Source organism: Poecilia formosa, unplaced genomic scaffold (assembly GCF_000485575.1).
Source record: "Poecilia formosa unplaced genomic scaffold, Poecilia_formosa-5.1.2 Scaffold3, whole genome shotgun sequence".
NCBI classification, from domain to species: domain Eukaryota; kingdom Metazoa; phylum Chordata; class Actinopteri; order Cyprinodontiformes; family Poeciliidae; genus Poecilia; species Poecilia formosa.
Window position 1 is genome coordinate 4,264,797 of NW_006799942.1, and position 23,716 is coordinate 4,288,512.

At 37.3% G+C, this 23,716-nt stretch overlaps 3 protein-coding genes across 4 annotated transcripts in view; all 3 read left to right on the plus strand.

Moving 5' to 3' along the window:
- Positions 1-6,478, plus strand: part of proser1 (proline and serine rich 1) — an 11,099-nt gene extending 4,621 nt beyond the window's left edge. For both annotated transcript variants that reach the window (XM_007555900.2, XM_007555907.2), the window contains 3 exons: positions 1,565-2,900; positions 5,010-5,154; positions 5,251-6,478. In XM_007555900.2, coding sequence (XP_007555962.1) covers positions 1,565-2,900; positions 5,010-5,154; positions 5,251-5,364 — 1,595 coding nt within the window. In that variant the 3' untranslated portion in view covers positions 5,365-6,478. The remainder of the gene's footprint in view (positions 1-1,564; positions 2,901-5,009; positions 5,155-5,250) is intronic.
- A 2,162-nt stretch (positions 6,479-8,640) lies between these two features.
- LOC103142111 (erythrocyte band 7 integral membrane protein-like) lies at positions 8,641-11,746 on the plus strand. The gene is made up of 5 exons (XM_016673574.1): positions 8,641-8,946; positions 10,852-10,958; positions 11,044-11,116; positions 11,212-11,294; positions 11,383-11,746. The coding sequence occupies exons 1-5, from the start codon at positions 8,883-8,885 to the stop codon at positions 11,614-11,616; spliced, it is 561 nt and encodes a 186-aa protein (XP_016529060.1). The 5' UTR covers positions 8,641-8,882; the 3' UTR covers positions 11,617-11,746.
- Positions 11,747-17,386: 5,640 nt separating this feature from the next.
- LOC103140675 (erythrocyte band 7 integral membrane protein-like) lies at positions 17,387-23,112 on the plus strand. The gene is made up of 7 exons (XM_007555924.2): positions 17,387-17,680; positions 19,586-19,692; positions 19,778-19,850; positions 19,946-20,028; positions 20,117-20,320; positions 22,106-22,240; positions 22,335-23,112. Exons 1-7 carry the CDS (start codon positions 17,617-17,619, stop codon positions 22,521-22,523), a joined length of 855 nt encoding a protein of 284 aa, XP_007555986.1. The 5' UTR covers positions 17,387-17,616; the 3' UTR covers positions 22,524-23,112.
- The last annotated feature ends 604 nt before the right edge of the window (positions 23,113-23,716 follow it).

The following is a 23,716-nucleotide window of genomic DNA, read 5'->3' on the forward strand; positions in this document are numbered from 1 at the left end:
TATATATATATGACAATATATAGTATTATGGAAAATATATTTTAAAAAAAATCCACTGTAGTGTTTCTGGCAAATCAAACCCAGAGCCTTCACAGTGTTTAATTAGAGTTGTAGTTCTAAAACAGTTTAGAAGGTAAAAATTTAACACTCCTAATTTTATTTCTTTTTGCAAACATATTAAACACATTACTGATGACAAACTGCCATCCCAAGACTTCATTGTAAGATTGCTGAAGATGTTAAACAAAACTGTACCACATTGTTAAATGGGAAGCCCATCTTCCAACATTGCTGTTTCATAGTTTCAGAAACATATAGATGTAATTAAATGCCCCAAAACATCCATGAATCTGAGTCAGAATTATTGAGTAGAAAATGTATGATTCCTGTAAGCAAATAGATTTATTTTGAATTGTCTTTAATTATATGTACTGCAACATTAGTTATGTTAGGTTTTGAAAGTACCATTAAGAAAATATCAAGGCTCGCACACACAAACACAAAAGAGGAAGCATTTTGGCTACAGTACTCCAGTTTCAGATTATATGCCTTGCAGAATATCAGAGGTATTTATGTTATCTGGTCATTGAGTATACATTTTTTCTTGTGAGAATAGGTTTGGGATTCTAAAGACAAAAATATATTTAAAGATTTAAACTTGGACACTTAGTCTTTTACTTTCTAGAAGTATCCTTTCTGCTTCCATTTAACATTCATTGCTTGGGGTAGTCTTTTTTAATTGCAATATTATTTTTTACAATGGAACTACAGCTGGGTTTCCAAAACAGTTGGTCTGTTTTGTAAGATGCAAAAGAAAAATATTTGAGATCCTGTGAAATGACACTTTTGATATCAAGTAATGATGATAAAGGATAATGATAAATAAAAGAAACAAGTTTTTCTTTTTTTTTTGTCTGCTCAAGTTTGTAATTTTGTTTAATAATCAAAAGTTAACAGCTGATGATCAATCAGTTTAGCTAAATAAGTGAGTGGACATGCATTGTTGGTGATTTTCAAGATCCCACCTCTCACTTAATGACATCTAAAATAGACTGCCTATTCTCTGCATAAGACTAGTGCGAGTTTTGAAGAGTTCAGTGAGAGCTTTGCATTTATTTCGATTTTACAAGACATTCCAACTTTCTTGAAAATACAGCTGTACATTCTCCAAACCCTTTGGGAAAATCTCTTGCAACCAAATTTCTCTCATTTGGTTTAACTGAAGCATTTAAGGTTAAAACCACAGATGAGAAGAGTTAATAGCTGTGATAACAGTTAACTTAAGCACAAACCAACCTGAAGCCATGATGCAGACATTTCCCCAAAGGTAAGAAGGAGATGCCTTTTAAAACTATTATTTCAAATACCCATAAAAAGCTGCATGTAGGAATGCTTCTTTGCTATTCCTCCTTGCTTTTTCTCTTCTGTTATACACATTATGCAAATGGTTTGGCTTATTTTAATCTTAATTAAATATATCACAAAATAACTGACAATAGTTATTTTTCAGAGATCTTAATTAAAAATTGAATATAATTTTTGACAACCTGTGTGTTATTTTCAGGTTACACCAAACCTGGGAATCCACAGAACACCACACCTGGAGTCAACAGTGGGCCACTTCTCATTCCTCATGGGTCCACTCCTTCTACCCCTGCCCCACCCCAGGCTTCACCTTCTCAGCCACCTCCCCCAACCACCCCAATTACACCAGTTTTTCCTGGGATGGTACCTTCCCACAACTTGAATGCCCCCTCTCCTTCCCCAGCTCCATCTCCATCTGTGATCAAAGCTGGACCGCACACCCCCAGTGGTCAAGTCACCCCTACGCCTTCATCTGTCATTAAAGCCCACACCCCCTCGGGGACTCCTTGTGGGACTCCTGTCCCAAGCAATGGGGGGTTTTCCTCTTCCCCCTTCCATGGCCTTTCTCGACCAGGGACCCCTGCTGCCTCACGTAGTGGCCAAGACTCCCAGTCGCAGTCAAATTCCATGGGTTCAGCTCAGCAGAGGGCCTATTCCCAGTCTACAGACCAGCAGTCAGGGCCCAGCTTCTCCAGCATGCACCCACAAGGAGGTAACCCATCTGGTTCGGTGATCCGAAGTTATACCTCTTCCCCTCTCACTCCTGGATCTTCTACTCCAGTTATCCCAAATTGTTCCACCCCAGGGCCCAGTCCAAAACCCTCCCCTGTCCACCCAGGCCAGGCTCAAGCTCAGGGCATTGTGGCTGGAACCCTGAACAGACACTCTGGGGGCAGCAACAGTGGCAGTAGCAGCCCCGTACCCTCAGCCTTTAAGGGCACGTCTCGTTCTGGTACGCCGACGGTCAGCCCACTGGTAACACCTAGTTCGGCTCAGGCTGCCCTTGCACGTTCTTTGGGTCTGACACACCCCTCAGGTTCTCCTCAAGTGTCTCTCCCTACTCCGGTTGCTATCACTGGCCTCCAAGCAATGTCTGCCAGCCCCGCTGCAACTCATTATCCAGGTCTGTCCCCTTTTCCGGCGCTGTCTTCTTCTCTTCCCTCTGCCACCATTCCTACATCAGTGCCTACAGTGCCTCCCTCCACCAACCATCCACCGTCTTCTGTCTACCAGGGCTTAGCTCCTGGCGCTGCTCCCTCTGCAGCTTCACCTTTCGCTCTAGGCCTCACCTCTGCCCCATCTATATTCCCAGGCCTTTCTCCTGGGCCTAACCCCACAAGCTTTCCTGGACTGGCTGTATCAGGTGGGGGTGGCACCAGGAGCCCTGTGTTGCCTTCCTTCATGGGACTATCAGGAGCCACTCCATCCTCAGTTGCATCTGTGGCCCCGCTGCAGGCAGCCGCAGTTGGGGTTCCTTCTTCATCACCAGTGTTACCAGGGTTTGCATCTGCTTTCAGCTCCAATTTCCAGCCAGGGTAGGTGAAGTTCAAGGTTTTAACAAAATACTATTTAAATTTACAGTTTTACTGCCAGTTTGCTGACTGAAATAAGGCTCACACACTTGTTACACACAGTGCTAAGAGGACAAATTCCCTGCTGGAGCAGATTCAAAGTACTCATACATAATTAAAAGATTTTAAATTTTACATCATATATTCTTTGAGGTTTATTGAGATGACCTTACAGTTGCTTGAGTAAGCAGAATGTTCTTTTATTCTTATATTTTAAGCAAAGGTAAAGGCATTATAATTACAGGTAAATTGTAATCCGAGAGGAAAGGCAAACATGAGAATTGTGTCCCAGCCAACACTGTGAAGATTGATTGCGTAGCAGCCCTTGGCGCTTGCATGCTCTGGGCTTGAGGTAAAACATTGCCGGTCTTCTCTGTAAAATAAAATATTCAAGAGCTGCTTCATCTTTCATCCATTCCAAGATGGAGTGCGCTGAAATGACATCAGGATGCGTTATGTTCACTTCACGTTAATCATCACAAAAATTACATTATTTAACTCAAAGTTCTCATAAAAATGATTTTAGTGTAACAACAGTAGCAATGAATATTTAAATAAAAGCATTTGGATCACATTACATATTGTTGTTTGGGTAAAAACATTAAAACCCTATTACTTTTAATCATGCTGCGATCATCTCCTACTGGCCTACACCAAACTAGAATATGTCCATTATATCATATGAGTGTAATAATCTTATTCAGTTTGCCAGGTAATACGCCATTTAGTTCATTTAGTTTAAACAAACATAAAGTCCAGAGTCCAGACTTTGAATGGCTATTATATTTGCTTTATCATCCATTCTTTTTCTAGTAATGGCACAGCACAGTAAACAGTAGGTCGAACTACATTGAGTGGAAAAATGTGACCTTGATTTCCACTTACTCATAAAGTCAAAACATATGGGTATCGTAAATCCTGCCTATCAATTTTCCATCTCTGTTGTGCAAGATTAACCTAATGCTTCTCCTATTCTGTGCAAACTCCTCTTGTGCCTTTACTCTAGGATTTCAAGCATAGACTCTGTCTATGTTCTTTGTCAGCTCGGCAGAATAATGACTGCCAGTTATTTTTAATCTGGGTGGCAGAAGCATAACCTTTTGATGCCATTTCATGTGCTGAAAGAGCAGGTGTTCCCTGAGGAGAGAGTGAATAGAAGGCATCAATTAATTTGAAAAAAACTAAAAGGAAAAAAATTTACTACTATTTTTAGTGTTCAAAAATATCACAATATCCCATCATACAAAAATGTTATGGTTACATTGTAATTTGTGACCTAATACTATTGGGAAAAGATAAAAAGATAGGTTTACATGATGTTATAATGATATTCCCTCATCAGAAACATACCTAGAGTGTTTACTTCAACATTTTCATGCATATTTGAGGAATCTTTAAACCTCCCTTGGTATCTGTGCGGGTTTGTAATATGGGGGAACCAAGCACTCTTCCCATTCTCCTTCCTCACTCATCTCCTTCAAATTAGCAGCAGCAAATGGCAAACACCAAGTGGAAATGTGCTGTGCTTATTATATGAACTCTTTGTCCAGTGAACTCCAATGAACATTTGTAAATGCTTGATAGAGGAATATGGCTGTGGCAGCGTTCTGGATGCAGAGTTTCAGAAAGAGTGGGAACTTTTTAAAGAGACAGAAGCCGAATTCCAAGGCAATTGCGAAGTCAAAATTCTTTTTAGTCATATTTGATATATTTATATCTACTTGTTTGTGCTATAAAATTATACTATGTGGCTGGAAAACTCGTAATTCTTTAAACACAGCAGAAACTTTTAGTGACACGATGCAGTGCAGATTGAGGATTGTTTCTCTGAAGCGGAGAATTAATGTGTCAAAAGGGAAATATATGCAACACCATTAAACAGCCATAAAAGCATTAGGTATTGATTATTGCACATTTATAAATTGCACACATGTGGAGACTGTGTATAGTTATATGAAACTGTGTTTCTGTGATAGAAAATAAAACATGTTTAAAAAAAGTTCAGCTATAACACTTCTGAGGAAATTGCCAGCTTTTCCCATCAAGCACTCATGAAGTATTTATGCATTCCAGTTTGAGCGGCGCGCTCCAGGCTCCTGGAGGTAGTGGATTCCCTGGCTTGCTCTCCTTCCCTGCAGTACCAGGCTTCCCTCCCTCTGCCTCCGCTGCTGCTCTCAGCGGCCTCCACAACCCGTCGATGCCGTCTGCTCTACTTCAGGCATGTTCCGTAAAAACAGTATGCTGTGGTCCAAAAATATTTGACTATCATTTTAATAGACTCTTGTAAAAACTCAGCTACTTTCTTGTGTTTCAGGGTCATCCTACATCTGCACTAGAGAACTTTCCTCCTCAACCCAACTACCATCCTGGTCCTGGAAACCCCTTCTCTCTCCAACCAGGACTACACCCCCAGTTGGGCTGGCAGTGAAACATGCAGTTCAAGACATTCAAACTTAGACCCTGAACCCGATGCTTTGCCCCTCCCTGTTCTCCTAGGAGGTAATGTGTCACTGGCCTTGATCCCTCAGGACTACAAAACAGCACTGTTACAGAAGGAGCGTCTAAATTGAAGAAACACTAGTCTGGATATGTATGGCATACTTGTAATAACTAGGAGGTAGGAGTTGTAAATATCAGCAACGAAGTTGTGAGGTTTAACACATAGGTTGTGACTAGATGAAACAATAGCTTTGACTTGCCTGTTTTTAATAATTATTATGAACATTTATTACAGAATTATGCAAAATATGACAAATGTAAAACTATAGCTATCATTATCATGATGAACTGTTTTATATGATTCAGCAGGAAAGCGAATGGACACATAAATTCTGTCGTTTACCTGTTATTACAATGTGAACTTACCACTGACCTGCTGCTTATGAAATGGATTTTTAGGTGGAATAATTATGATGTTTGTGCAGTTTTGGTCAGTGTAATGTCCAAGGTCATTCTGATCTGGAAAGAATGTGTTTGTGTGATATAAAATATCCCAGGCCTGAAAAGTCAGGAAGAGATATGAAATAACATTTCGCAAAAGTGCTATAAACAGCACTTTTCCGTAACTAAGTATTGAAATGCCTCAGCTGTGGACAGTTCCTGAACACACTCATAGGAATCCAGCATGAAATGAGCCAAGCGATCTGCACAAGTGGAAGAAAAGAACTCCAATTTTTAAAAAAACATCCAAATAGACACCAATATTTATGAAATCCTATAAAAGGCCTTGTGACCATTAAAAAGCAGCAGACCTTCTGTAATGGAACTTGTAATGCGTACACAGCTTTGCTGAATAAATCTCCTCCTGGTTGGCCTGATTGGAGCAGAGAGATTTGAGTCCTGTGTGATGATTTTTATTTTATAAGTTTGCTACATTTTCACTCTTTGACAGATTCAGTCTTGTAAATATTTTTTGTTGTGTGAAGAGGGGGACTGTTCCATCTTAAAAATTGATTTTTGGCAGCTTTGGTCAAGTTTTGGACTTTTGATGTATATATCTGTGAGTATTTTACCGTCATTCACCTATTTTTTATTTTATTTTATTTTTGACACTTTGTCTGACTATTCCTGTACTGTAACAGTAGTATTTGACCAGATATACAGCTACATCACATAATGTAGATTACCAATGAAATGCTAATTTATCTCAGTAATTCAGTAAAATTTGATTGGATTGAATTAAATGACTTTCAAATGAAGAAAGGAGTAGCTCTTTAGCTTTGGCAGGATGCTGTCATCATTGTCCCTGGTTCAGCAGTGGGTGACCTTAAATAATGTGACAGTTGTAGCCCATGTATTGGGTGTATCTGTCTGTGTGTTGAAGCACTGTCCCAAACCCAACTGTCTGTATGAATATCACCTAAACTGTTAAACTGTTTTGATTCACAACCATCTCAAGGCTTCCAGCTGAGTTTTACTTTTTGATTTGATTAAATTATTTCACTTTATGATCATCAGATCGTTTATTGAGAAGAAGCTGATGTTTATGTTCTTCACAAGTTGATTGATGTGTTTATGAATTGTTCACACCATTTTTTTTTTAAATAACAGGAACAAATTATGTTTATTGACTTTGCCATGCACATACACAGTTGACAGATTGTCTTAAATGATGAACATTTTAATTTAGATTTGTCCTGTTTGTATTTGCATATGTTCCACATTTTCTCAGTGATCTAGTTTCTGTAGTTGTTTCTGTTTGTGTTGCATTGACTGTCCAGGCACCCTTTAAATAAAATTACCCAACCTAAATGAAATATAAAGTATGATATATGTTTTTTTTTCATTTATTTATTTTATTTATCTGAATTAAGAACATGTTGGACATACATATACATCTATATATCTGTCTGTCTTTCTGTCTACTTATTTTTTATTTATTTCGAACATGATGATACAAAATCACACACATGAACAAGGAATGCAAGACACAGGAGTAGGAAGTAAAATACTCCTACCCCATAAACTCGTGCCATATTTTCAGATGGACCCTCATTATTGAATCAAACTAGAAAATAAATAATATAGCACACCAACAACAAAAGTAAACTTAAAAATTCTAAGTTCCTGAAAGTTGCCACCATCACATCCATTCCCACACATATAACTTTTTATTTGCCTATGCAATACTCATAATTTGTCAACCTTTATGATACTTATCAACATCAGTGCTATTGCTCAATACAGGTGACCAGTCAGGTGTCGATTAGTCACAAGGTTTGCCGCTCACATGATTCCTTAATCTATTTCCACTCATCTTTATTTTCCACGAGTGTTTGATTACTCTCACCTTTTCCAAACAAAAGAAATATTGTAATCACTAAACATTTTCTCCCACAGATATGCGTACAGTTTTCTAAAAAGCTTCACAGAATTAGGATTTTCATCTGAAATTGTGTTATTGTCATTTCACAAATATTTTTAATTGATAACTGACATTTTTTATGAACTTTTTAAATGACAGATTTTATGTACACTTTAGACACAAAAACCTAATGAAATACAGAGAACATGGACACAACTATTTACTACTGAACTTAGAAGTCCAGGCTGTATCTGTAGTTAACATTTACCAGAATTTTATGAATGTGTTGTCACTATGTTTGTTTTTGATAGAGTTGATTATGCTTATATATATTTGTACATTTAAAAAAGGTTTTAGTAAACTAAACTAAACTTAAACTAAAAAAAAAACAAAAAAACATGAACAGTTCAGAAAAGGCAAAAGTTAATAGGGAAACAAAAATATTATGTATTTCATATCCTCTTTCTCTATCAGCAGTTACGTTTCTTTGAAATTTTCTATATTATATTTGTGACGAGGATCTGAAATACATCATATTTTCTTTTCCCTATTAATATTTACCTTTTCTGAATAGTTCACATTTTTTTTGTAATATATTTTTAGAAAAAGGTTTCTAAAACCTTTTGTAAATGTTCAAATATATTTGAACATAATCAACTTTATTCAAAACATACAGTTTGTTTTGACTCCATTATCTCCTGGGAAGTTGTTGAAAGTACTTATTACTGAAAATGTGTAACCTAAACCTCTATGCACACCACGATAGAGTGAACACTACTTGGAAATATTGTGCCTATATAATTAACTTGTTACACCTATTGTGGATATGCAATTATCTGTCATTGTATCTGTATAAATAACTCAAAGATTATTTGTATGTAACACTTATGCAAAAAAAATATTTTTCTGTGCTCTCTCAGTTCCCCCATTTTGCAACAAAATTGTCTTTTGACCTGGTTTAAGTTTTATGATTCCACTCTGTTGATGATCAGCTCACAGTCAAAGCCACGCCTCCACATTAAGGAACATGATATTGCCGTGTTGCAGCTTTAAAAGGCTGACTCACTTCCTCTTGGTTAGACGCACTTTTACAACCCTTCCAGCATATTTTTCCAGGGAATTCACTCAACTCTGAGCAGTACATGGAAATGGAGGATCAGATGGAAAGCCAGAAGAGGAGAGGAGTGAGCAAAGACACGCTGATATGTAAGCCAAATATTATTTTTGTTTGTTTCATATGCATGCTTAAACGTGACTTGACAGTCTGTGTCATGTAGTGTAGCTGTTATCACTACTTACAAATAGGTTTTTTTTTTATTTGGTTATTAAAGATTTTAAGTAATCCTGACCAGGTGTTCTGTATGTTACATGACATGTTTTTCACTGTTAATTATGACATTAGGAGTTCAGCGTACTTCATGAATAGATAAGAACACGCCTGTGTTGATAAAAAGCAGCGACCTAACCCAGAGGAAAGCAGAACTCCATCAGCGTAGAGACAGAAATCACATGTCATTAAGATAAACAGTCACTGAATCCATGTGACTGAGAATTATTTGCTTCTTAAGTTTCTCTTAGCATTTTCTACACTGTGTGAAGCCAAGCAAAAAGAAACCCTGTTTTTCAGAGCTTTGACTAACAAGTATGTAAATTTGGGTTTTTTAGATACGTGCTTCTTTCCACAAAATACAATAGAGCGATTGTCTATACAGTATTTGAAAATACACAAAATGCTTATCTATAAAACTGAAACTGATTACAATATGATCCTGTTTTCTTTCTTGTGTTGATCATGTGAAAAAAGAAGAGGGTTTGCTGCGTTTCTTAAGATTCACAAATACAGCATGTGATGCAAGTCAACATTTCATTTTAGACCCTGGTAGCTTTTTTGTGTTTGCGTCGAAAGATCTTGAGAGCCCATAAAGAAATAACTGTCCCTTAGATTTTTATTTTTTTTTAATTTGCAGCTGGGAAATTTTCTCTAGTTTCGAACAACAGGAAGCTTTTTCTTTGTTCAACTGATTTCCTGAGACTTGGTATAATGTGGTTTTGGTTTAAATGTGTCCGTGTGGGGGCTGACACAGCAAGAGCCGCAATGCATAAAACTTTCCATCAATGTGTGATTGTGTTTTCTCTGATAACAACAAACATAAAAGGAAATATCCTCACTGCTTCTCATCTGGAAATGCACTTACCACTTCAAGCTGGAAGCAGCATCAGCTGTGTGTTACTTTCCTGTCTCGACAAAGCCTTACTCCAGAGATCATGTTGCATAAGTCAACATTTTAATAATTGCTCTTTGCACATATGTTTTTGTTTGGGGGGGGCTCTGTCATGATCTCAATAATAATATAAAATAAACCTTCGACACACCTTGTAACTGTCAGTGGCAGTTAGGTCACAAGTAAACATTTTGTCAAATAAAGCATTAACATTTCTTTGGTATGCAGTCCAAACAAAAATGTAATGCTTTAATGTTTAATGCTAAAGTCCAACTTCTAATATTACTTTTGTATATTGGCAGTTGTGCAGTGATTCAGATTTTGTTAAAGTAGGCATTTCCAAGGTGGCACTTGATGTAGCAGAAGCACCCCATGTATGGAGGCTATGAATCCTCAACACAGTCATCCAGGGTTTGAAGACTAACCTTCAGACTCAAGCTGCATTTCTTACCCTCCTTATCTTTATTTCCTACCCTACTTATCAAATCAAATCAAATCAAATCAAATTTTACTAGTATAGCACATTTCAGCAGCAAGGCATTTCAAAGTGCTTTAGATCATAACAAAAACAAAAATACAAAGTCATGCAACATAGAATCAACAATCAAAGCATTACATTAAGTCAAGTGCCATCATTAAATTCGCAATTGATTACGTGTCAAATACAACTCTAAACAGGTGGGTTTTTAGTCGAGATTTAAAGGGACTCAGTGTTTCAGCTGTTTTACAGCTTATCTTTACCTTTGTTTCATATCTAATTACTACAAATGCAGCATATTGTGCCACAAAACAAAACAAAAAAACAGGCATTTCTTTACAATCAAGAAATCTGTCAAATCTTTTTCTGTTTCTTAACACGTTTTACAGACTTAGTTTTCTCTCTCACTAGCTGAAGGGCCGGTCGGATCTCTGGGATGCTGTGGCTGGGTGCTGGTCATCCTCTCAGGGTTTTTTGTTTTTTTGACCTTCCCAATAACAATCTGGGCTTGCTTTAAGGTGAGTGAGCTGAACACCAGAAATCACCCATTTCGTTTCTGTGCAAACAAGAACATGAACTGATTGTTTGCGGCCAATACTGCAGATTGTTCAGGAGTACGAGCGGGCCGTCATCTTCAGGCTGGGCCGGATCACGGACCGAAAGGCAAAAGGACCAGGTGTAGTAATCATGTCTATTCTACTTTTGTCCTACTTTTTTCTTTAGCTTTAGCAAAACTCTCATATACCTGCACCTTGATCTGTATATCGGCAGGAATTTTCTTCATTTTGCCATGCACCGATTCTATTGTGAAAGTGGATCTGAGAACTGTGTCATTTGACATCCCGCCACAAGAGGCAAGAGGCACACAACAACACACTCTCAGAGGAATTTCTTGTAAAAGTCAGTTTAATATTATGTCTATAATGTGTATTCTTGCTGTAGATTCTCACTAAGGATTCAGTCACTGTGAGTGTGGACGGTGTTGTGTACTTCAGAGTAAGCGACCCCATCGCCTCTGTGGCCAACGTGACTAACGCTGACTTCTCCACTCGGCTGCTGGCACAAACCACCCTCAGAAACGTTCTTGGCACCAAGAACCTGGCAGAGGTCTTGTCTGATCGGGAGGGCATCGCCCACAGCATGCAGGTAAAGAAGCTGAAAGGGCTCTTAAGTTGACTTTTGTTCCCTCCTTCCTGATTCACATACGACCAATGTGCTTGCTAAAGACCTGGAAAAGTTATGAAGCTCACCCCAAGGGTAATTATTATTGTTTATGTATATGGAACCGGTTTCTGAACCAGAATACTTCACAGCAGGGATGCAGTTAGGATTTTTAGACTTGGNTTTCCTTTTTACAATTGTGCAGACATTCTTAAAATCATCAGGGTAGAAAAAAAGAAATAAAAGAACTGTGACCATTTCAGTACATTTCTCAAACACTGCAATTGACATTCTTCTGATAGGAGCATTCAACCCTGTGTCCACATCATACAAAAAGTTGAAGTGTAATGAAAAGAGTTCTTTTCAAGACCATCAAAAAGTGCTGGTAAAGAAGTTACAGACCAACATCTCCCATAGCTTTTTTTCACCCCCGGTAAAGATGTGTGAAAAGCATTCTAATAAATATCTCCTTTATTGCTGCAGCAATCCATCATTTAAATTAAATAAGGGGGTAGGAAGATTAATTTAACCGCATTTCTAAAATACTTCTCAAAATCCAGAAGCAGTTTTTCTCATTTGAACAATAATCATTGAATTCAGCAGTGGTGATAAACTTTTAACTGGTAATCCATGACACAAGGGCCAATTTCTGCTAGCAACTCTCCAGCATGGGAAAGATGAGAGAAAATGCACTAAAGTTAGGCTGAAGTATAGCTTTACCTTCCAAATAAATGTCCAAAACTTTCTGTCAGAAAACCGTTGAGGAAAAAAAAAAAAGAAGAATTTATTATTTACTTTAAAGGCTTTTGCACACATCTTTACTGGAGAATTGTTGTTACTGAAAGCCTGGTCCAATAACGTTTAAATGAAGCTCCCCTGCTGAGCTGGAAACATTCAAATCAAGTGTGCTGGTAAATATCTTTTTACATTTTCTTTGCAGAGCAAGTATTCAAGAGAATTTTTTTTGTAATGACCAGCAACGGATCTCCACATTAAAACCCCATTAAACCCGACTACTTCAATTCCCAAATGTCGGTTTACCAGTAAATACGACTATAATAACTACGAATCCAAATGCATGCTCCCCTTGGTAGTAAAACTGTTGACACTGACTCTCTAGATCTATCTATTTACAGTGGGTAAAGTTTAAACTGTTTCAGTTTTGTGGATAAAGATCTGTAGCGTACAGTATCTTATTGTAAGCCAACCAAAAGATCATGACCCTGAGGGTAATTTACTGTAAGAAGCAGACATAACACACCATTTGAAATAGTGAAAAGGCAAAATGTAGTTTTTACCTTTACTCTTTTTATATAGGAATAGTTGGCTTGTGGTGTGCTCTGCCGATTTGTAAAACAATTTGGGGGGTGGGGAGGAAATCTTTTTAAATTGTTTTTACAGGGCAGCTGTACAAAAGAAAGAAAGAAAATCTTATAAATTGCAACTCAGATTTCCCTGAACGAGACATTCTAGGATGGTGTGGTTTCCTTTAGTATGCAAAAGTATAAAAGAATTGCCAATTGTAAATTAAAGGGTATTACAAAAAAGGCGATGAAGAGGTACTACAAATACAGGTTCTACAAGATCTACACGAATTAAGCACATCACAAAAGGTAAACACATTTTTTTTCTGTTTTACCTACATAATTTAGAGGCATTTTACACAAGACAGCGTTCTGGATGCAGAGTTTCAGAAAGAGTGGGAACTTTTTAAAGAGACAGAAGCCGAATTCCAAGGCAATTGCGAAGTCAAAATTCTTTTTAGTCATATTTGATATATTTATATCTACTTGTTTGTGCTATAAAATTATACTATGTGGCTGGAAAACTCGTAATTCTTTAAACACAGCAGAAACTTTTAGTGACACGATGCAGTGCAGATTGAGGATTGTTTCTCTGAAGCGGAGAATTAATGTGTCAAAAGGGAAATATATGCAACACCATTAAACAGCCATAAAAGCATTAGGTATTGATTATTGCACATTTATAAATTGCACACATGTGGAGACTGTGTATAGTTATATGAAACTGTGTTTCTGTGATAGAAAATAAAACATGTTTAAAAAAAGTTCAGCTATAACACTTCTGAGGAAATTGCCAGCTTTTCCCATCAAGCACTCATGAAGTATTTATGCATTCCAGTTTGAGCGGCGCGCTCCAGGCTCCTGGAGGTAGTGGATTCCCTGGCTTGCTCTCCTTCCCTGCAGTACCAGGCTTCCCTCCCTCTGCCTCCGCTGCTGCTCTCAGCGGCCTCCACAACCCGTCGATGCCGTCTGCTCTACTTCAGGCATGTTCCGTAAAAACAGTATGCTGTGGTCCAAAAATATTTGACTATCATTTTAATAGACTCTTGTAAAAACTCAGCTACTTTCTTGTGTTTCAGGGTCATCCTACATCTGCACTAGAGAACTTTCCTCCTCAACCCAACTACCATCCTGGTCCTGGAAACCCCTTCTCTCTCCAACCAGGACTACACCCCCAGTTGGGCTGGCAGTGAAACATGCAGTTCAAGACATTCAAACTTAGACCCTGAACCCGATGCTTTGCCCCTCCCTGTTCTCCTAGGAGGTAATGTGTCACTGGCCTTGATCCCTCAGGACTACAAAACAGCACTGTTACAGAAGGAGCGTCTAAATTGAAGAAACACTAGTCTGGATATGTATGGCATACTTGTAATAACTAGGAGGTAGGAGTTGTAAATATCAGCAACGAAGTTGTGAGGTTTAACACATAGGTTGTGACTAGATGAAACAATAGCTTTGACTTGCCTGTTTTTAATAATTATTATGAACATTTATTACAGAATTATGCAAAATATGACAAATGTAAAACTATAGCTATCATTATCATGATGAACTGTTTTATATGATTCAGCAGGAAAGCGAATGGACACATAAATTCTGTCGTTTACCTGTTATTACAATGTGAACTTACCACTGACCTGCTGCTTATGAAATGGATTTTTAGGTGGAATAATTATGATGTTTGTGCAGTTTTGGTCAGTGTAATGTCCAAGGTCATTCTGATCTGGAAAGAATGTGTTTGTGTGATATAAAATATCCCAGGCCTGAAAAGTCAGGAAGAGATATGAAATAACATTTCGCAAAAGTGCTATAAACAGCACTTTTCCGTAACTAAGTATTGAAATGCCTCAGCTGTGGACAGTTCCTGAACACACTCATAGGAATCCAGCATGAAATGAGCCAAGCGATCTGCACAAGTGGAAGAAAAGAACTCCAATTTTTAAAAAAACATCCAAATAGACACCAATATTTATGAAATCCTATAAAAGGCCTTGTGACCATTAAAAAGCAGCAGACCTTCTGTAATGGAACTTGTAATGCGTACACAGCTTTGCTGAATAAATCTCCTCCTGGTTGGCCTGATTGGAGCAGAGAGATTTGAGTCCTGTGTGATGATTTTTATTTTATAAGTTTGCTACATTTTCACTCTTTGACAGATTCAGTCTTGTAAATATTTTTTGTTGTGTGAAGAGGGGGACTGTTCCATCTTAAAAATTGATTTTTGGCAGCTTTGGTCAAGTTTTGGACTTTTGATGTATATATCTGTGAGTATTTTACCGTCATTCACCTATTTTTTATTTTATTTTATTTTTGACACTTTGTCTGACTATTCCTGTACTGTAACAGTAGTATTTGACCAGATATACAGCTACATCACATAATGTAGATTACCAATGAAATGCTAATTTATCTCAGTAATTCAGTAAAATTTGATTGGATTGAATTAAATGACTTTCAAATGAAGAAAGGAGTAGCTCTTTAGCTTTGGCAGGATGCTGTCATCATTGTCCCTGGTTCAGCAGTGGGTGACCTTAAATAATGTGACAGTTGTAGCCCATGTATTGGGTGTATCTGTCTGTGTGTTGAAGCACTGTCCCAAACCCAACTGTCTGTATGAATATCACCTAAACTGTTAAACTGTTTTGATTCACAACCATCTCAAGGCTTCCAGCTGAGTTTTACTTTTTGATTTGATTAAATTATTTCACTTTATGATCATCAGATCGTTTATTGAGAAGAAGCTGATGTTTATGTTCTTCACAAGTTGATTGATGTGTTTATGAATTGTTCACACCATTTTTTTTTTAAATAACAGGAACAAATTATGTTTATTGACTTTGCCATGCACATACACAGTTGACAGATTGTCTTAAATGATGAACATTTTAATTTAGATTTGTCCTGTTTGTATTTGCATATGTTCCACATTTTCTCAGTGATCTAGTTTCTGTAGTTGTTTCTGTTTGTGTTGCATTGACTGTCCAGGCACCCTTTAAATAAAATTACCCAACCTAAATGAAATATAAAGTATGATATATGTTTTTTTTTCATTTATTTATTTTATTTATCTGAATTAAGAACATGTTGGACATACATATACATCTATATATCTGTCTGTCTTTCTGTCTACTTATTTTTTATTTATTTCGAACATGATGATACAAAATCACACACATGAACAAGGAATGCAAGACACAGGAGTAGGAAGTAAAATACTCCTACCCCATAAACTCGTGCCATATTTTCAGATGGACCCTCATTATTGAATCAAACTAGAAAATAAATAATATAGCACACCAACAACAAAAGTAAACTTAAAAATTCTAAGTTCCTGAAAGTTGCCACCATCACATCCATTCCCACACATATAACTTTTTATTTGCCTATGCAATACTCATAATTTGTCAACCTTTATGATACTTATCAACATCAGTGCTATTGCTCAATACAGGTGACCAGTCAGGTGTCGATTAGTCACAAGGTTTGCCGCTCACATGATTCCTTAATCTATTTCCACTCATCTTTATTTTCCACGAGTGTTTGATTACTCTCACCTTTTCCAAACAAAAGAAATATTGTAATCACTAAACATTTTCTCCCACAGATATGCGTACAGTTTTCTAAAAAGCTTCACAGAATTAGGATTTTCATCTGAAATTGTGTTATTGTCATTTCACAAATATTTTTAATTGATAACTGACATTTTTTATGAACTTTTTAAATGACAGATTTTATGTACACTTTAGACACAAAAACCTAATGAAATACAGAGAACATGGACACAACTATTTACTACTGAACTTAGAAGTCCAGGCTGTATCTGTAGTTAACATTTACCAGAATTTTATGAATGTGTTGTCACTATGTTTGTTTTTGATAGAGTTGATTATGCTTATATATATTTGTACATTTAAAAAAGGTTTTAGTAAACTAAACTAAACTTAAACTAAAAAAAAAACAAAAAAACATGAACAGTTCAGAAAAGGCAAAAGTTAATAGGGAAACAAAAATATTATGTATTTCATATCCTCTTTCTCTATCAGCAGTTACGTTTCTTTGAAATTTTCTATATTATATTTGTGACGAGGATCTGAAATACATCATATTTTCTTTTCCCTATTAATATTTACCTTTTCTGAATAGTTCACATTTTTTTTGTAATATATTTTTAGAAAAAGGTTTCTAAAACCTTTTGTAAATGTTCAAATATATTTGAACATAATCAACTTTATTCAAAACATACAGTTTGTTTTGACTCCATTATCTCCTGGGAAGTTGTTGAAAGTACTTATTACTGAAAATGTGTAACCTAAACCTCTATGCACACCACGATAGAGTGAACACTACTTGGAAATATTGTGCCTATATAATTAACTTGTTACACCTATTGTGGATATGCAATTATCTGTCATTGTATCTGTATAAATAACTCAAAGATTATTTGTATGTAACACTTATGCAAAAAAAATATTTTTCTGTGCTCTCTCAGTTCCCCCATTTTGCAACAAAATTGTCTTTTGACCTGGTTTAAGTTTTATGATTCCACTCTGTTGATGATCAGCTCACAGTCAAAGCCACGCCTCCACATTAAGGAACATGATATTGCCGTGTTGCAGCTTTAAAAGGCTGACTCACTTCCTCTTGGTTAGACGCACTTTTACAACCCTTCCAGCATATTTTTCCAGGGAATTCACTCAACTCTGAGCAGTACATGGAAATGGAGGATCAGATGGAAAGCCAGAAGAGGAGAGGAGTGAGCAAAGACACGCTGATATGTAAGCCAAATATTATTTTTGTTTGTTTCATATGCATGCTTAAACGTGACTTGACAGTCTGTGTCATGTAGTGTAGCTGTTATCACTACTTACAAATAGGTTTTTTTTTTATTTGGTTATTAAAGATTTTAAGTAATCCTGACCAGGTGTTCTGTATGTTACATGACATGTTTTTCACTGTTAATTATGACATTAGGAGTTCAGCGTACTTCATGAATAGATAAGAACACGCCTGTGTTGATAAAAAGCAGCGACCTAACCCAGAGGAAAGCAGAACTCCATCAGCGTAGAGACAGAAATCACATGTCATTAAGATAAACAGTCACTGAATCCATGTGACTGAGAATTATTTGCTTCTTAAGCTTCTCTTAGCATTTTCTACGCTGTATTAAGCCAAGCAAAAAGAAACCCTGTTTTTCAGAGCTTTGACTAACAAGTATGTAAATTTGGGTTTTTTAGATAAGTGCTTCTTTCCACAAAATACAATAGAGCGATTGTCTATACAGTATTTGAAAATACACAAAATGCTTATCTATAAAACTGAAACTGATTACAATATGATCCTGTTTTCTTTCTTGTGTTGATCATGTGAAAAAAGAAGAGGGTTTGCTGCGTTTCTTAAGATTCACAAATACAGCATGTGATGCAAGTCAACATTTCATTTTAGACCCTGGTAGCTTTTTTGTGTTTGCGTCGAAAGATCTTGAGAGCCCATAAAGAAATAACTGTCCCTTAGATTTTTATTTTTTTTTAATTTGCAGCTGGGAAATTTTCTCTAGTTTCGAACAACAGGAAGCTTTTTCTTTGTTCAACTGATTTCCTGAGACTTGGTATAATGTGGTTTTGGTTTAAATGTGTCCGTGTGGGGGCTGACACAGCAAGAGCCGCAATGCATAAAACTTTCCATCAATGTGTGATTGTGTTTTCTCTGATAACAACAAACATAAAAGAAAATATCCTCATTGCTTCTCATCTGGAAATGCACTTACCACTTCAAGCTGGAAGCAGCATCAGCTGTGTGTTACTTTCCTGTCTCGACAAAGCCTTACTCCAGAGATCATGTTGCATAAGTCAACATTTTAATAATTGCTCTTTGCACATATGTTTTTGTTTGGGGGGGGCTCTGTCATGATCTCAATAATAATATAAAATAAACCTTCGACACACCTTGTAACTGTCAGTGGCAGTTAGGTCACAAGTAAACATGTTGTCAAATAAAGCATTAACATTTCTTTGGTATGCAGTCCAAACAAAAATGTAATGCTTTAATGTTTAATGCTAAAGTCCAACTTCTAATATTACTTTTGTATATTGGCAGTTGTGCAGTGATTCAGATTTTGTTAAAGTAGGCATTTCCAAGGTGGCACTTGATGTAGCAGAAGCACCCCATGTATGGAGGCTATGAATCCTCAACACAGTCATCCAGGGTTTGAAGACTAACCTTCAGACTCAAGCTGCATTTCTTACCCTCCTTATCTTTATTTCCTACCCTACTTATCAAATCAAATCAAATCAAATCAAATTTTACTAGTATAGCACATTTCAGCAGCAAGGCATTTCAAAGTGCTTTAGATCATAACAAAAACAAAAATACAAAGTCATGCAACATAGAATCAACAATCAAAGCATTACATTAAGTCAAGTGCCGTCATTAAATTCGCAATTGATTACGTGTCAAATACAACTCTAAACAGGTGGGTTTTTAGTCGAGATTTAAAGGGACTCAGTGTTTCAGCTGTTTTACAGCTTATCTTTATCTTTGTTTCATATCTAATTACTACAAATGCAGCATATTGTGCCACAAAACAAAACAAAAAAACAGGCATTTCTTTACAATCAAGAAATCTGTCAAATCTTTTTCTGTTTCTTAACACGTTTTACAGACTTAGTTTTCTCTCTCACTAGCTGAAGGGCCGGTCGGATCTCTGGGATGCTGCGGCTGGGTGCTGGTCATCCTCTCAGGGCTTTTTGTTTTTTTGACCTTCCCAATAACAATCTGGGCTTGCTTTAAGGTGAGTGAGCTGAACACCAGAAATCACCCATTTCGTTTCTGTGCAAACAAGAACATGAACTGATTGTTTGCGGCCAATACTGCAGATTGTTCAGGAGTACGAGCGGGCCGTCATCTTCAGGCTGGGCCGGATCACGGACCGAAAGGCAAAAGGACCAGGTGTAGTAATCATGTCTATTCTACTTTTGTCCTACTTTTTTCTTTAGCTTTAGCAAAACTCTCATATACCTGCACCTTGATCTGTATATCGGCAGGAATTTTCTTCATTTTGCCATGCACCGATTCTATTGTGAAAGTGGATCTGAGAACTGTGTCATTTGACATCCCGCCACAAGAGGCAAGAGGCACACAACAACACACTCTCAGAGGAATTTCTTGTAAAAGTCAGTTTAATATTATGTCTATAATGTGTATTCTTGCTGTAGATTCTCACTAAGGATTCAGTCACTGTGAGTGTGGACGGTGTTGTGTACTTCAGAGTAAGCGACCCCATCGCCTCTGTGGCCAACGTGACTAACGCTGACTTCTCCACTCGGCTGCTGGCACAAACCACCCTCAGAAACGTTCTTGGCACCAAGAACCTGGCAGAGGTCTTGTCTGATCGGGAGGGCATCGCCCACAGCATGCAGGTAAAGAAGCTGAAAGGGCTCTTAAGTTGACTTTTGTTCCCTCCTTCCTGATTCACATACGACCAATGTGCTTGCTAAAGACCTGGAAAAGTTATGAAGCTCACCCCAAGGGTAATTATTATTGTTTATGTATATGGAACCGGTTTCTGAACCAGAATACTTCACAGCAGGGATGCAGTTAGGATTTTTAGACTTGGCGGGACTTAATCAGTCAAACTTTTCAGATGTGGCTAGATTAAACTAGATTAATGTCTGAACTTTCACAAATCAAATAAAGGTTTCAGAAACCACAAATTGTGTTAGGATTTGGGGTTTATTGGGTTTTAGATATTCTGAAAGTAGTGTAAAATAATCAAGTCCAGGTTTGAAGAGTTTTTTCAGCAAGAGCAGATTAAAGAGTCCACTGACAAGTTAGGTGGAATCATCTGTTATTCTTCTGCGTTCACCATATGTCTCTCTGTCAGGAAACCACACAAACCAATACAAGTCAGTTTGGTGCTCTCAGTACGTGCGTGGTTTCTTATATTTTCTATTTCAAAATAAAATGAGAAAAAAGGGATGTATTTTTTTTTTAAACTGAATTACAAAAACAACAATACTAAAAACAAAAAAAGATACAATCTATTACATTTCTTATTGTAATTTTTTATGGTTAGATAAAAGGGAAACTTTATATTTTGTTAGTGCCCCAGTTGCAGCGATACTATGTGTTCTCTTGACTTACAGCTCAGAACAATGTGCTGCTGTGAGCTGTCCTCATCTGCTCGGTGTCACATAAAAAAACTGTTTTATGTGGAGACTTTTTCCCACGGAGCAGAATTTTCCCACTGAGCAGCTTATCACTTTTATTCCACATCGAGTCCCCCTGAGAACGCACAGAGTCAAGTACGCCCCACTCTGTGGGAGTTTACACAGAGTGAAGCTATTTATGTCACTGGTAACACTTATGTTTCTGTAGTACACTGTGTACCACAGAAAAACAACATTTGTCTTCACAAAAATAGTGGTCTCTTAATACAAGGGTGACTGTGGCTGTGTGGGTAGAGTAGTTGTCTTGTGATCAGAAGGTTGTAGGTTCAATTCCAGCTTCCTCCTGCCACATGTCAATGTGCTTCTGGGCAAGGCACCTACCAATCTGTTTATAGATGTGAATGGGACTCTAGTGTAAATGTCTGGAAAAGCACTATATAAGTTCAGTCCATTTACAAGCTGCAAATTTATTAAGTTAACTGATTATTAAGCGTCAATTTTTACCAATAATGTAAATTTGGGCCTTGTACAGAAAGGGCTGAATAGGTTTGGACTAGGTCACTATGAATCTTAGGGTTTGGGGGGGTTCATGTCCTCCTCATACCCCTGGCCATCTGAGCCCATGCTTCATAGTCAACACAGACTTCCCTTTTCATATGTATATTCACTTATTTTCAATAAATGCATTTTTTTAAAGATGTTTATTTACTTCAATTACTTAGTTAACAATGTGAAACACAATACATATTATTTACACAGAGACTGATGTTTACAAGCCTTTATTTCTATTAAATATGATGATTTTTCTGCTTACTGCTAATGAAAACCTGGCATTTAAGATTAGAATATTATATCAGATCAATATAAAACATTGTGGCTTAATTAAAAGTTTGTCTAGTACCTGCTTACAGGTTACTTTTAAACTTTCGAAAGATTTTTGTTTGTTAAATATAATGCTGCCTTTCGTTTTCTTCAAATGAACACATAATATCAGTTTCAAATATGAGGTAACGATCCTCTTTCTCTATTTTCCAGTCAAATCTGGATGAAGCCACGGACAACTGGGGCATCAAGGTGGAACGTGTGGAGATCAAAGATGTGAAACTGCCTCAGCAGCTGCAGAGAGCCATGGCCGCCGAAGCTGAAGCAGCTCGAGAAGCCAGGGCAAAGGTCAGGACACTGAACATGATAAAACCAAATAAAAAAAAACAAAAAACATTTGGTTGTGTTTTTGCTTTATTTTAATATCCGTCTCTTGCTACAGGTGATTGCAGCTGAAGGTGAAATGAATGCCTCCCGGGCCCTGAAGGAGGCCTCCCTTGTTATTGCAGAGTCTCCATCAGCCCTGCAGCTCCGCTATCTGCAGACTCTCAACACCATTGCAGCGGAGAAGAACTCCACCATCATCTTCCCACTGCCTATGGATGTCATATCTCACTTCATGCGCAAGTGAGGCTGCTGAAGCTATCATTTGGAGTATGAGGAGGAAGGAGTCGGGCTGCATTTATTGCCTATGCTAGAGGGAAAAAAAAAAAGCCAAAATTCACTGCCAATCCTTCATGGCTTAGTGATTGTTAGCTTTGATCAAACAGAGTCTTTCTTATGGATGTGATATAAACAGAAAATGTAATGCCAATGTAATGTGGTTTTTTAATTTTGTGTCTGCAATGATGTACAAGTAACTTAATGTCGAAAAATTCAAAAAGATTCTCTTGTATCTCAATTCTGGAAACTCCCAAATGAAATGCTAATGTGAAATTACAAAGAAACTAAATGTGTTTTTGAAAAGTCATGTTTTGATTTCATAAACTCTTACAGTGATACAATTTTGAAAAGGCCAAACTAAAACTCTTGGCTTTTTCAAACTTTTTCCTTTTACAATAATGTGATGTGCATCTGTATTTGGGCACTTTGATGCAAAGCGTCTTTGCCAATAATTGTATTCAGATGTCTCCTAAGCAGTAAACAATTATGTAAGTAATTTAATTTCTGTATGCGAAAGACTCTAAATTTAATGAAGAATAAAAAAAAATCACAAACAACCTTGTTAAAGGGACAGTATGTGTTTTCATATGGTGCCATTTTATAGCATAGTCAAGTTACTAAATTACCTTCAGTTATTCTGAAGCTGAGCAGAATTGGCAAGAAGGTGGTAGAGACTAATCACATGACAATCTGGGAAAAAAAAATCTGCTATAGGCTATAAACCACTTGAGAGAGAGGCAGAGGTTAGTTAATCTTCCAGGATGATAACAAATCATAAACATACAGCAAGCCTTAAGACGCAACAACTTAGAATCAAGCATGCTTATGTGCCTCAGGGGCCCAATCAAAGTCCATACCAAAATCTCTTTTGAGGATCCTTGAGATTGAGAAATTGCCTTTCAGAGATACTGTCCATCAACCCTGACTCACTTCCCCAATGCAAACGTACAACGCACCCTTCATATTTTGATACAGCTAAAATGTGAAAGGTGTGCTGTCCATAAATGATGAACGAGAGGAACTGGAGAAGGCCTGGAAGGTGAAGACCACAGGGACACCTGTGGTCATCGGGGCCCTCGGGGCAGTCACCCCCAAACTGGAGCAGTGGCTCAAACAGATCCCAGGAACAACATCAGACATCTCAGTCCAGAAATGTGCAGT